General features: G+C 44.8%; 1 protein-coding gene across 1 annotated transcript in view; it reads right to left on the bottom strand.

The window, feature by feature from the left end:
* LOC135506275 (HBS1-like protein) overlaps positions 1–13,146 on the bottom strand; it is a 92,899-nt gene extending 79,753 nt beyond the window's left edge. The window contains 5 exon segments of the mRNA XM_064925817.1: positions 5,742–5,826; positions 5,828–6,017; positions 6,235–6,358; positions 9,288–9,353; positions 12,938–13,146. Coding sequence (XP_064781889.1) covers positions 5,742–5,826; positions 5,828–6,017; positions 6,235–6,358; positions 9,288–9,353; positions 12,938–12,980 — 508 coding nt within the window. The 5' untranslated portion in view covers positions 12,981–13,146.
* Positions 13,147–13,890: the final 744 nt, after the last annotated feature.

Below are 13,890 nucleotides of genomic sequence, written 5' to 3'. Positions count from 1 at the left end.
GAATGTGAACTAGAGGCAGTATAATGTGATGTGAACTAGAGGCAGTATAATGGAATGTGAACTAGAGTCAGTATAATGGAATGTGAACTAGAGGCAGTATGATGGAATGTGAACTAGAGGCAGTATGTCATGTGAGCTAGAGGGAGTATAATGTCATGTGAACTAGAGGCAGTATAATGGAATGTGAACTAGAGGCAGTATGTCATGTGAGCTAGAGTCAGTATAATGGAATGTGAACTAGAGGCAGTATGATGGAATGTGAACTAGAGGCAGTATGCCATGTGCGCTAGAGGGAGTATAATGTCATGTGAACTAGAGGCAGTATAATGGAATGTGAACTAGAGGCAGTATAATGGAATGTGAACTAGAGGCAGTATAATGGAATGTGAACTAGAGGCAGTATGTCATGTGAACTAGAGTCAGTATAATGTCATGTGAACTAGAGTCAGTATAATGTCATGTGAACTAGAGGCAGTATAATGTATAATGAGAGGAAGATACAAAGCGAGAGGTTTCACTCTCTCCAAAATAAAGTCCAATGCGTATCTAAGGGTTTATTATGGGCCTAAGTGTGTCGCCTGCCCTCCCGCCTTCAGACTCACCCCATTGTTAGGGCTGAAACACAAGCATCTCCTCATTATATACTATCTCTGATAGTATTTTCTGTTGGTCATGTCATTTTACTGTTTGAATTTATGTTACCGTTTACTGAGCGGTTAATGAGGGTCAGTTAGTCGTTAACTGAACGGTTAATGAGGGTCAGTTAGCCGTTAACTGAACGGTTAATGAGGGTCAGTTAGCCGTTAACTGAACGGTTAATGAGGGTCAGTTAGCCGTTAACTGAACGGTTAATGAGGGTCAGTTAGTCGTTAACTGAACGGTTAATGAGGGTCAGTTAGTCGTTTACTGAACGGTTAATGAGGGTCAGTTAGTCGTTTACTGAACGGTTAATGAGGGTCAGTTAGTCGTTTACTGAACGGTTAATGAGGGTCAGTTAGTCGTTTACTGAACGGTTAATGAGGGTCAGTTAGTCGTTTACTGAACGGTTAATGAGGGTCAGTTAGTCGCTTACTGAACGGTTAATGAGGGTCAGTTAGTCGTTAACTGAACGGTTAATGAGGGTCAGTTAGTCGTTTACTGAACGGTTAATGAGGGTCAGTTAGTCGTTTACTGAACGGTTAATGAGGGTCAGTTAGTCGTTTACTGAACGGTTAATGAGGGTCAGTTAGTCGTTTACTGAACGGTTAATGAGGGTCAGTTAGCCGTTAACTGAACGGTTAATGAGGGTCAGTTAGTCGTTAACTGAACGGTTAATGAGGGTCAGTTAGTCGTTTACTGAACGGTTAATGAGGGTCAGTTAGTCGGAACCAAATTTGACCGATAATTGGCATCCCTAGTTTCTTTAACAAGCACTTTTAATTTCAAACTGAACCTCTCTGCTGTTTCTGAACCAGACCTTTGAATACTATTTCAAATCATTTCAAATACTTTATCTGAGCTTGATTGAGCTTGCCTGGCGCAATGGAACCAATAAAGCAGTCAAAAAACGAACCATTGGCATGAAAACGAAATAGGCTATTCTAGAGTTGAGTCATAGCCTCCGTGGCTACAGAGACAAATAAGTCTGAATTAATATCTCAATCTCAAACATGAACAACAAAACACATACAGCACCAGTCAAACGTTGACACCTAGTCATTCCAGGATTTGTACTATGTTCTACATTGTAGAATAATAATGAAGACATCAACACTATGAAATAACACAATATGGAATCATGTAGTAACCAAAAAGTGTTAAATACATCAAAATATATTTTTATATTTGAGATTCTTCAAAGTAGCCACCCTTTGCCTTGATGACAGCTTTGCACACTCTTGGCCTTCTCTTTCCTAGTTTTGATGTCTTCACTATTATTCTACAACCCTTGAATGAGTAGGTGTGTCCAAACTTTTAACGGGAAAGTAAAATAACATTCTATTGGTAGCAAGAATTTTGTAAACAAATTGTTCTTGAAAACTAAGTTTTGAATCCAGCGTTGTTTCGAAAATCTCTTCCCTCCTATTTTGCTATCCATATGTCACAGCTGTACATTTTTTATCCTTAAATGAAACTGGTATACTTTTCTACTTATCACAGATTTCTTTAACCAATGATGGTCTTTACTGCAGGGCAGACCAACAAGATCCTTACTTTGTCCCCCTTCTACTTTCCTGCTCCATTTTAGCTGTGATGCTGCAATTCGTTGGTTGTAATTTTGGGTAGAGCAGACATTTCCATATATATGTTTGTTAGCTGCATGTGTAACATAACTATACCAGTCCCTGTTATGATATTATTTACAAAGATTACAGTTTTTTTTATTTATCAATTAGTATATTTGAGTTTAAACAGAATATTTGTTGTGTCTTTTCTGGTGGACTAAACTGAAATTGCAACTAACTTTCTATGACTTGTTTAAAAAATATATATATATTTTGGAGATGATTTCATTTTCAAATAACCAAAAGTGAGAGGTTGTAATCTGAATAAAGGGAACAAGGCCATTCTTACTAACCTGCGAGAGAACCAGTTCTGATTTAAGTCGAACTTCTGTATGACGAAGCCTTTAGTGAGGTCACAATGGTCGAGTGCTTTAGTATATAAAATGTCTGGCCTCACAATTCATACTCATGATACAAATAATAAGAAGTAGGCCTGTTTAAATTGTTTCTGGTTCCCCTCCCGGTTTCTTCTGTTCCTCGACACAATCCTGTTTCGGCACTCTACGGACAATTCCTTTCGACCTCATGGCTTGGTTTTTGCTCTGACATGGACTGTTAACTGTGGGACCTTATATAGACAGGTGTGCCTTTCCAAATCATGTCCAATCAATTGAATTTACCACAGGTGGACTCCTATCAAGTTGTGGAAACATCTCAAGCATGATCAGTGGAAACAGGATGCACCTGAGCTCAATTTCGAGTCTCGTAGCAAAGGGCCTGAATACTTATGTAAATAAGGGATTTCTGTTTTTTATTTGCAATACATTAGCAAAAAAAACAACTGTTTTCACTTTGTCATTACGGGGTACCGTGATGTCATTACGGGGTACCGTGATGTCATTACGGGGTACCGTGATGTCATTACGGGGTACCGTGATGTCATTACGGGGTACCGTGATGTCATTACGGGGTACCGTGATGTCATTACGGGGTACCGTGATGTCATTACGGGGTATTGTGATGACATTACGGGGTATTGTGATGTGTGTGGATTGGAGCGGATTTGTATTTATTTAATCCACGTTAGAATAACTAACGTGACAAAAAGTGGAAAAAGTCAAGAGGTCTGAAAACTTTCTGAAGGCAACGTACTAAAAACATGTTGCATATATTAATTTCTACAATGAACAAATAAAAAGTGTTAATGTTGGCAGTTTATGCGAAGGACCATCACCTTCAACCAGGATCGGCATTACGAACATTTTAGCAAACAATTGTGATTCATCCTATTTTGTCCCTAACATCATTACCCCTTAGCAACAGATGTGGAATATACACACACACGAACACACACTCTCTCTCCCCACAAACAACCACAAGCTCAGATGTTTAACACTTGGTCCACCCCCGAGCCCAACTCAAGACAAGACTTGATGTGTGAATGCACATGGAGTTGTAGCTGTTTGAGACGGCATGCAACATGGATACAACATGGAGCACGAATGGAGAGATTTAATTAACCAATGCCAAGTCCTTCCCCTCAACACCCACACGCTGGTCCCCGTTGTCAACCCATCTCCCCAAGCACCTCTGTGCAGTCAGACCTTTGATTATGGCTGTGCCACCAGGGCCACAATAATATGCCCCCTCTCTGATTGTCCTAGTGTGACCCCCTCTCTGATTGTCCTAGTGTGACCCCCCTCTCTGATAGTCCTAGTGTGACCCCCCCTCTCTGATTGTCCTAGTGTGAATCCCCCCTCTCTGATTGTCCTAGTGTGACCCCCTCCCTCTCTGATAGCCCTAGTGTGACCCCCCTCTCTGATAGTCCTAGTGTGACCCCCCCTCTCTGATTGTCCTAGTGTGACCCCCCCCCTCTCTGATTGTGCTAGTGTGACCCCCCCTCTCTGATTGTCCTAGTGTGACCCCCCCCTCTGATTGTCCTAGTGTGACCCCCCCTCTCTGATTGTCCTAGTGTGACCCCCCTCTCTGATTGTCCTAGTGTGACCCCCTCTCTGATTGTCCTAGTGTGACCCCCCCTCTCTGATTGTCCTAGTGTGACCCCCCTCTCTGATTGTCCTAGTGTGACCCCCCTCTCTGATTGTCCTAGTGTGACCCCCCTCTCTGATTGTGCTAGTGTGACCCCCCCCCCTCTCTGATTGTCCTAGTGTGACCCCCCTCTCTGATTGTCCTAGTGTGACCCCCTCTCTGATTGTCCTAGTGTGACCCCCCTCTCTGATTGTCCTAGTGTGACCCCCCCTCTCTGATTGTCCTAGTGTGACCCCCCTCTCTGATTGTCCTAGTGTGAATCCCCCCCTCTCTGATTGTCCTAGTGTGACCGCCCCCCTCCCAACCTGATTGTCCTAGTGACCCCCCTCTGATAGTCCTAGTGTGACCCCCTCTCTGATTGTCCTAGTGTGACCCCCCTCTCTGATAGCCCTAGTGTGACCCCCCCTCCCTCTCTGATTGTCCTAGTGTGACCCCCCTCTGATAGTCCTAGTGTGACCCCCCTCTGATTGTCCTAGTGTGACCCCCCTCTCTGATAGCCCTAGTGTGACCCCCCTCTCTGATAGCCCTAGTGTGACCCCCTCCCTCTCTGATTGTCCTAGTGTGACCCCCCTCCCTCTCTGATTGTCCTAGTGTGACCCCCCTCCCTCTCTGATTGTCCTAGTGTGACCCCCCCTCCCTCTCTGATTGTCCTAGTGTGACCCCCCTCCCTCTCTGATTGTCCTAGTGTGACCCCCCTCCCTCTCTGATTGTCCTAGTGTGACCCCCTCCCTCTCTGATTGTCCTAGTGTGACCCCCTCCCTCTCTGATAGCCCTAGTGTGAATCCCCCCTCTCTGATTGTCCTAGTGTGACCCCCCTCTCTGATAGCCCTAGTGTGACCCCCCTCTCTGATTGTCCTAGTGTGACCCCCCCTCCCTCTCTGATAGTCCTAGTGTGACCCCCCTCTCTGATAGTCCTAGTGTGACCCCCCTCTCTGATAGTCCTAGTGTGACCCCCTCTCTGATAGTCCTAGTGTGACCCCCCCTCTCTCTGATAGTCCTAGTGTGACCCCCCTCTCTGATTGTCCTAGTGTGACCCCCTCTCTGATTGTCCTAGTGTGACCCCCCTCTCCAAGGGTAACTGCAGCTAGTGTTCCTGGCACTGTCACTACCTGGGTGGGGGTCTATTTCAACCTGTCATATTGCTCCTTGTAGGCGACTGTCTAATTGGTCTCAATACATTTCACGATGTGTCACCTCACGTGAGCAGCGATGTGTCCCATCTGTCATTATTACTGGATAAGCGTTAGAATAAACCTAACCAATATTTACAGCTTTAGGTGGTATTAATCTCTAGGAGTTGATCCATCGTCACTATTGTGAAATATTTTTTTATATTTAAAAAAAAGTTAATTAAGGAAAGATTTGAACTGAGAAAGCTGATTTTCGGCCGTTGTTGAAAAGATGCATCGTTAAAATTCCCTGTAAGTCTAAATTGGCCATCTGGAAACCGGGCCCTGGTCCGATGTGGTCCCTGCTCTAGTCCAGGCATACCTTTCTCTGGTCGCGGTGCAGCTGAGGCTTCCTGATTGGCTCTTGGTACAACTGCTGTCTCCTTATTTGCTCTCTGCGGCAGCGGTGGCGTCATTATTGGTCCTGGCGTCCAGGGGCGGCAGCACGGCGCTCTCGACTGAGAGAACGGCGTCCAAGGCTCTCTGAGGGTCGAAGGCGCACCGCAAGGCAGCCTGGGTAAGGACCGACTCTGGCACGGCATCACCCAGCACCGCACGCATCAGGTCCAGACACGAGTACAACTTGCCTGTGGAGACACACACACACACACACACACACACACACACACACACACACACACACACACACACACACACACACACACACACACACACACACACACACACACACACACACACCACACACCACACACCACACACACACACATACACACTGTTAATTCAGGGGTTCCAATAAGAGTTGAGTTGAATCATGTTACAACTGGGGGTTGGGGGTTAAGGGTACCTTGGTCCAGGGGTTGAGGTTGTGTGTGAGGGTGGGAGAGGTGTGTATGGCCTCCTCTTCCTCCATCTCCTCCTCCTCTAGGGGTGGCTCAACGTTGGGTCTCTCCTGCCTGCTGGAGTAGATGAACTGGGCTGCTGTGGACACCACAGAACACACACACACGACGGATCACTCAACAGCCAATCACAGTGCTTGGCAATGTCAACAATGTGTCACACCCAGTGTTCTGATGCAGTGGCCTTTTAGAGACCAGGAGAACGATGCTACTGACAGATGCTGTAAGTCTAGTCAGAAGATAACAGATTCATTACCAACAACAGGTACAAAGTACAGCAAAATGTCATCACGTTTTGAAGTCAACTTTTCTCTCTTTGTCTAACAACACTTTACTGAATCGAGCAAAGAAGTTGTGGGTCAGAGTGCAGTATTAATTTAGCTTCATAGCACACACGTTTTGGTTAGCACGTTTCTCACACCGGCTTCAGCCAAGGAGGGAGCAGGCCTACCAAGGAGGGAGCAGGTCTGCAAAGGAGGGAGCAGGCCTGCAAAGGAGGGAGCAGGCCTGCCAAGGAGGGAGCAGGCCTACCAAGGAGGGAGCAGGCCTACCAAGGAGGGAGCAGGCCTGCCAAGGAGGGAGCAGGCCTACCAAGGAGGGAGCAGGTCTGCAAAGGAGGGAGCAGGCCTGCCAAGGAGGGAGCAGGCCTACCAAGGAGGGAGCAGGCCTACCAAGGAGGGAGCAGGCCTGCCAAGGAGGGAGCGGGCCTACCAAGGAGGGAGCAGGCCTACCAAGGAGGGAGCAGGCCTACCAAGGAGGGAGCAGGCCTGCCAAGGAGGGAGCGGGCCTACCAAGGAGGGAGCAGGCCTGCCATGGAGGGAGCAGGTCTGCAAAGGAGGGAGCAGGCCAACCAAGGAGGGAGCATGCCTACCAAGGAGGGAGCAGGCCTACCAAGGAGGGAGCAGGCCTGCACGCAATAGTTAGGAAACACCATGCAAGGAGGGAGCGGGCCTACCAAGGAGGGAGCAGGCCTGCTAAGGCAACAGCAGGAGGGTTTCCTAGCAACACGTGCCACGAAGGGAGACGCGACAATAGTTAGGAAACACCAGGAGGGTCTCCTAGCAACACATGCCACGAAGGGAGACGCGACAATAGTTAGGAAACACCAGGAGGGTCTCCTAGCAACACATGCCACGGAGGGAGACGCGACAATAGTTAGGAAACACCAGGAGGGTCTCCTAGCAACACATGCCACGGAGGGAGACGCGACAATAGTTAGGAAACACCAGGAGGGTCTCCTAGCAACACATGCCACGGAGGGAGACGCGACAATAGTTAGGAAACACCAGGAGGGTCTCCTAGCAACACATGCCACGGAGGGAGACGCGACAATAGTTAGGAAACACCAGGAGGGTCTCCTAGCAACACATGCCACGGAGGGAGACGCGACAATAGTTAGGAAACACCAGGAGGGTCTCCTAACAACACATGCACATGCACGGAGGGAGACGCGACAATAGTTAGGAAACACCAGCAGGGTCTCCTAGCAACACGTGCCACGGAGGGAGACGCGACAATAGCTAGGAAACACCAGCAGGGTCTCCTAGCAACACGTGCCACGGAGGGAGACGCGACAATAGTTAGGAAACACCAGGAGGGTCTCCTAGCAACACGTGCCACGGAGGGAGACGCGACAATAGTTAGGAAACACCAGCAGGAGGGTTTCCTAGCAACACGTGCCACGGAGGGAGACGCGACAATAGCTAGGAAACACCACCAGGAGGGTCTCCTAGCAACACGTGCCACGGAGGGAGACGCGACAATAGCTAGGAAACCCCACTGTATATATATAGATATATATTATCCATACAGCTCTCTTTTTTTTCTTAATTTCTTTTTCTTTCTTTTTGGACATAATTTTTTAAAATCAGCTCCGTGTGATTTTACTTTTGGAAATCGGTCCCACACTATTCCCACGCATAACAGAGAGATATGTGATCGCATATAAAATGTAAGCAAGGTTTGAAATGATGTTTTAGTCAAATATCTCTGTTTGGGCTTTTTGCAGTCAAAAAACACTAATACTGATATGAATGAATCTAGTTGAGGATCCTTGATTTAAGGTTACACATTGTGTATTTATTATTTACTTTTCTATTATTTCTCTATTTTCCTTCTCTCTGCGTGGTTGTGAAGGGCCCGTAAGTCAGCATTTCACTGTTAGTCCACACCTGCTGTTTACCAAGCATGTGACAAATAACATGTTGACTGGATTTGACAGCGTAGAGTCCTAGGGTAGTGTGACAGACCTCCTGTAGCATGGGAGATACACTATAAAGAACATGTGTACTGTACTAGGGTAGTGTGACAGACCTCCTGTAGCAGGGGACACACTATAAAGAACATGTGTACTGTACTAGGGTAGTGTGACAGACCTCCTGTAGCAGGGGAGATACACTATAAAGAACATGTGTACAGTACTAGGGTAGTGTGACAGACCTGTAGCAGGGGAGATACACTATAAAGAACATGTGTACAGTACTAGGGTAGTGTGACAGACCTGTAGCAGGGGAGATACACTATAAAGAACATGTGTACTGTACTAGGGTAGTGTGACAGACCTGTAGCAGGGGGAGATACACTATAAAGAACATGTGTACAGTACTAGGGTAGTGTGACAGACCTCCTGTAGCAGGGGGAGATACACTATAAAGAACATGTGTACTGTACTAGGGTAGTGTGACAGACCTCCTGTAGCAGGGGAGATACACTATAAAGAACATGTGTACTGTACTAGGGTAGTGTGACAGACCTCCTGTAGCAGGGGAGATACACTATAAAGAACATGTGTACAGTACTAGGGTAGTGTGACAGACCTCCTGTAGCAGGGGAGATACACTATAAAGAACATGTGTACTGTACTAGGGTAGTGTGACAGACCTCCTGTAGCAGGGGAGATACAATATAAAGAACATGTGTACTGTACTAGGGTAGTGTGACAGACCTCCTGTAGCAGGGGAGATACAATATAAAGAACATGTGTACTGTACTAGGGTAGTGTGACAGACCTGTAGCAGGGGAGATGCAGTAGTCATCGTCAACAGACTGTCCATACAGATCATCATCGTCAAGGTCTGCAGAAACACCAGGGAAAGTGATACAGTTAACAGAGGCAGGTAGCTAGCTGGGTTACACATAAACACACACTTCGTAATCACTCACACACACACCGTAATCACTCTCTCTCACACACACACTGGCTGCCTATCATTTGGGCTCGTCAGCAACTCTGCCTGGCAGCTTGTATGAGGCCTTTACTGGTGGACTGGACACACACCAGTATCTTTCAATAGTGAAACAATGACCTCACATTGAATAACGAGTATACTGTAAAAATTTAACTAAACGGCACATATTTCAGCAAATAAACGGCCATTTCTAAATCAATTCTTTACCAGGTTACCGTGAATTACCATGAATTTGTTTACGAGGTTCAATGTTTGATTTATTACATTTAAGTAATGACTGGGGGAAATGCCAATCACCCATTTTTAAATCGCCATGAAGAACCTGCGAGTCACTGGCTGCTAGCGGCTGAGAAGTGATAACTAACTGTACAACTTTGAGAGAGCAGATCCCTTGAAGTGCTTAGTCAAAGAGGAGAATAATTATTCTGTCAACAAATAAATAAACATATAAAAAAATTACATTTATTAGGCATACGAAGACAAAAGAAACATGACAGTGTAAATAACACATTATGAAATAAATTAAGACATTTATTAAAATGCTAGAATTGAATACTGCAAATAAACAATTAACTACAGAGCATTTAGAAGGTCTTCAGACCCCTGGACGTTTTCCTCATTTTGTTACGTTACAGCCTTATTCTAAAAAGGATTCAATTTTTCCTCATCAATCTACACACAATACCCCATAATGACATCACAATACCCCATAATGACATCACAATACCCCATAATGACATCACAATACCCCATAATGACACCATAATGACATTACAATACCCCATAATGACATTACAATACCTCATAATGATGGAAGCAAAAAGAGGTATTTAGACATTTTAGAAAATTTATTAAAATTAAAACTGAAATGTTACATTTAAATTAGTATTTAGACCCTTTACTCAGTACTTTGTTGAAGCACCTTTGGCAGCGATTACAGCCTCAAGCCTTCTTGGGTATGATGCTACCAGCTTGGCACACCTGTATTTGGGGAGTTTCTCCCATTCTTCTCTGCAGTTCCTCTCAAGCTCTGTCAGGTTGGATGGGGAGCGTCGCTGCACATATATTTTCAGGTCTCTCCAGAGATGTTCGATCAGATTCAAGTCCAAGCTCTGGCTGGGCCACTCAAGGACATTCAGAGTGATGAAGCCAAGCCACTCCTGCGTTGTCCTGTTGGCAGGTGAACCTTCGGCCCAGGCGGAGGTCCTGAGGCTCTGGAGCAGGTTTTCATCAAGGTTCTCTCTGTACTTTGCCCCGTTCATCTTTGCCACAATCCTGACTAGTCTCCCAGGACCTGCCACTGGAAAACACCCCACCGCATGATGCTGTCACCACCATGCTTCACCACAGGAATGGTGCCAGGTTTCCTCCAGACATGATGCTGCCACCACCATGCTTCACCATAGGGATGGTGCCAGGTTTCCTCCAGACATGATGCTGCCGCCACCATGCTTCACTATAGGGATGGTGCCAGGTTTCCTCGGGGCATGATGCTGTCACCACCATGCTTCACCATAGGGATGGTGCCAGGTTTCCTCCGGACATGATGCCGTCACCACCATGCTTCACTATAGGTACGGTGCCAGGTTTCCTCCGGACATGACGCTTGGCATTCAGGGGTAAAGAGTTCATCAGACCAGAGAAGATTGTTTGTCATGGTATGAGCTCTTTAGGTGCCTTTTGGAAAACTCCAAGCGGGCTGTCGTGTGCATTTTACTGAGGAGTGGTTTCCGTCTGACCAGTCTACCATAAAGGCCTGATTGGTGGAGTGCTGCAGAGATGGGTTGTCCTTCTGGAAGGTTCTCCCATATCCACAGAGGAATTCTGGAGCTGTCAGGGTGACCATTGGGTTCTTTGTCTCCTCCCTGACCAAGGCCCTTCTCCCCCGATTTCTCAGATTGGCCAGGCAGCCAGCTCTAGGTGGTTCCAAACTTCTTCCATTAAAGAATGATGGAGCCCACTGGGGACCTTTAATGATGCAGATATGTGTTGGTACCCTTCCCCAGATCTGTGCCTCGACACAATCCTGTCTCGGAGCTCCACAGACACTTCCTTCAACCTCATGGCTTGGTTTTTGCTGACATGCACTGTCAAATGTGGGACCTTACATGGACAGGTGTGTGCCTTTCCAAATCATGTCCAATCAATTTAATTTACCACAGGTGGACTCCAATCAAGTTGTAGAAACATCTGAAGGATGATCAATGGAAACAGGATGCACCTGAGCTACATTTCGAGTCTCGTAGCAAAGGGTCTGAATACTTATGTAAATAAGAGACTTCTGTTTTTTTATTTATAATACATGTTCTAAAAACCTATTTTCAAATCAAAATTGTATTTGTCACATGATCCCGAATACAACAGGTGTCAACCTTACCGTGAAATGCTTACTGACAAGCCCTTAACCAGCAGCACAGTTCAAGAAAGAGTTTCTTAATAAACTAAAGTAAAACAAACGTAATTCAATCAAAAAAAGTAACAAGAAAATTACACAACAACGACAAGGCTATTCACAGAGGATACGTGTACCGAGTCAATGTGTGTGGGTACAGGTTAGTCAAGGTCATTTGTAAAGTAACTATGCATAGATAATAAACAGCGAGTTTTCGCTTTGTCATCATGAGGTATTGTATTGATGAGGAATAATAATAATTGAATCCATTTTAGAAGAAGGCTGTAAACGTGTCAAAATATGGAAGGAGGGAAGGGGTCTGAATACTTTCCGAATGCACTGTATATAACTAACATTTTGGGCAATTCAACCAAATTCACATAGAAATGTGAGTTATAGATCTGTCATGCTCAATGAAAGCCAGTCTAAGAAAAGGTAAATATGTTCTATGTACGCTATGTCTATGCTTCCTGTTCTTACGTTTAGTTTTTTTGCTCATTTTACTTGAAGTTTTGTACACCAGCTCTAAACAGCTGAAAATACTATACTTTTGGTTATAGAAAATAGATTTCTCGGCAGTTTAGATGGTTGAATGATACTCTACATTATACTTGCTTGTTTTGTCACATTAACTGAAATAAGGCAAACTATTAGAATCTTTAGCCACCAGGAAATTGTGTTGCTATTTTTGCATGGTGCAGCTTTAAATATGGTTCATGGTTCGTTTCCTTGCCACGATACTAATGAGTATCGCGATACTTGTATCCTACTGGCCAGCTTCAGTGAGTGGAACTTGAAAAGCTAACTAGCTAGCAAGCAAGCTAACTAAGCAATAATATTGACACATATCGGCCGATAGTTGACTTAGTTCATTAAATGAACTAAATAGTTCAACTCAGTTCTCTGAAATATATTCCTTTGTGTTAATGTTAAGGCACCAATTGCAGTTGACACCCCAAATAGGACACGACAGCAATAAATTGACCCTTATCAAGCTAATCGGCTAACGTTAGCTTGCTAGATAACACGTTGGTTTGTTCGGGCATCGGAGGGTCCAAGCACTTTCACAGCATCTAACCTTCATCATAGTTGTAGCCTCGGACATTTCTGTGCCGGGACATGTTGCCTTTATACTTCTCCTTTCGGCCGTGTTGAGGCGGTTTTTTGGCTCACAGCGTTTGTTGTAACATGTCATGCGTCCATATAGGAATAGGCGAAGCGAGAGGTTTTACTCCGCCACATAAAAAATCTGTCCACGAAGTGGAATAGTTTGTATGGAGGTCAATGAAAGAATGTTGAATTTTGCCAACAACAACAAAATACATATATATAATTACTTATTTGCTACGTGAGATTATTTTTGATCGAATAGAATTGTCGTTAATGACTAGATCGTTACGAATGCACAGATATGAGTGGACGAGTTTATTTTAGATTTCCCCTTGTCATAGAGATAGATAGATGACTCCTAATGAATATAGCATGGGCATTGTCAATGAGGGCTTCCACTATTTTAAAATATTCAACTGGGTGAAGATTCCTATGAGTTGGGAGCAATCAGCCAGTGAAGAAGAATCACATTAACTATTTTAAAATTGAAATTGCGTCAATGACGCTGTCCATGTTGTCATAGACCCTGTGATGGTACAGAGACAAAGATGAGTCAACTATCTATCTCTATGGCCTGTTGTTCACACGCTTATCTTCCCTCCCATTGGCTAGAATGGTCCCATCTGATCTCGCCTTCCTTCCATCTTTTCGGACATGTAATTCCACTGTTAGATCGGTGACTCGAATATCTTTAATGTAATAGACCATCTTTGATGCGTCTCTCTTTCCGAGAGTCATTAACCCCTTTTATATATATATATATATATATATATATATATATATATATATATATATATATATATATGTAACCCTACCCGAGTTAAAATAAAACCGAACAATGTTTTCCCTTATCTCTAAGGTCCCCCATATGTGCAATTGACAGTTGTATAAACATATTTTGCTGCAAAAGTGTTTACATTC

This window comes from Oncorhynchus masou, chromosome 19 (genome assembly GCF_036934945.1).
Source record: "Oncorhynchus masou masou isolate Uvic2021 chromosome 19, UVic_Omas_1.1, whole genome shotgun sequence".
NCBI classification, from domain to species: domain Eukaryota; kingdom Metazoa; phylum Chordata; class Actinopteri; order Salmoniformes; family Salmonidae; genus Oncorhynchus; species Oncorhynchus masou.
The sequence above is the reverse complement of the archived record's forward strand: the minus strand, read 5'-3'. Positions and strand labels throughout refer to the sequence as shown.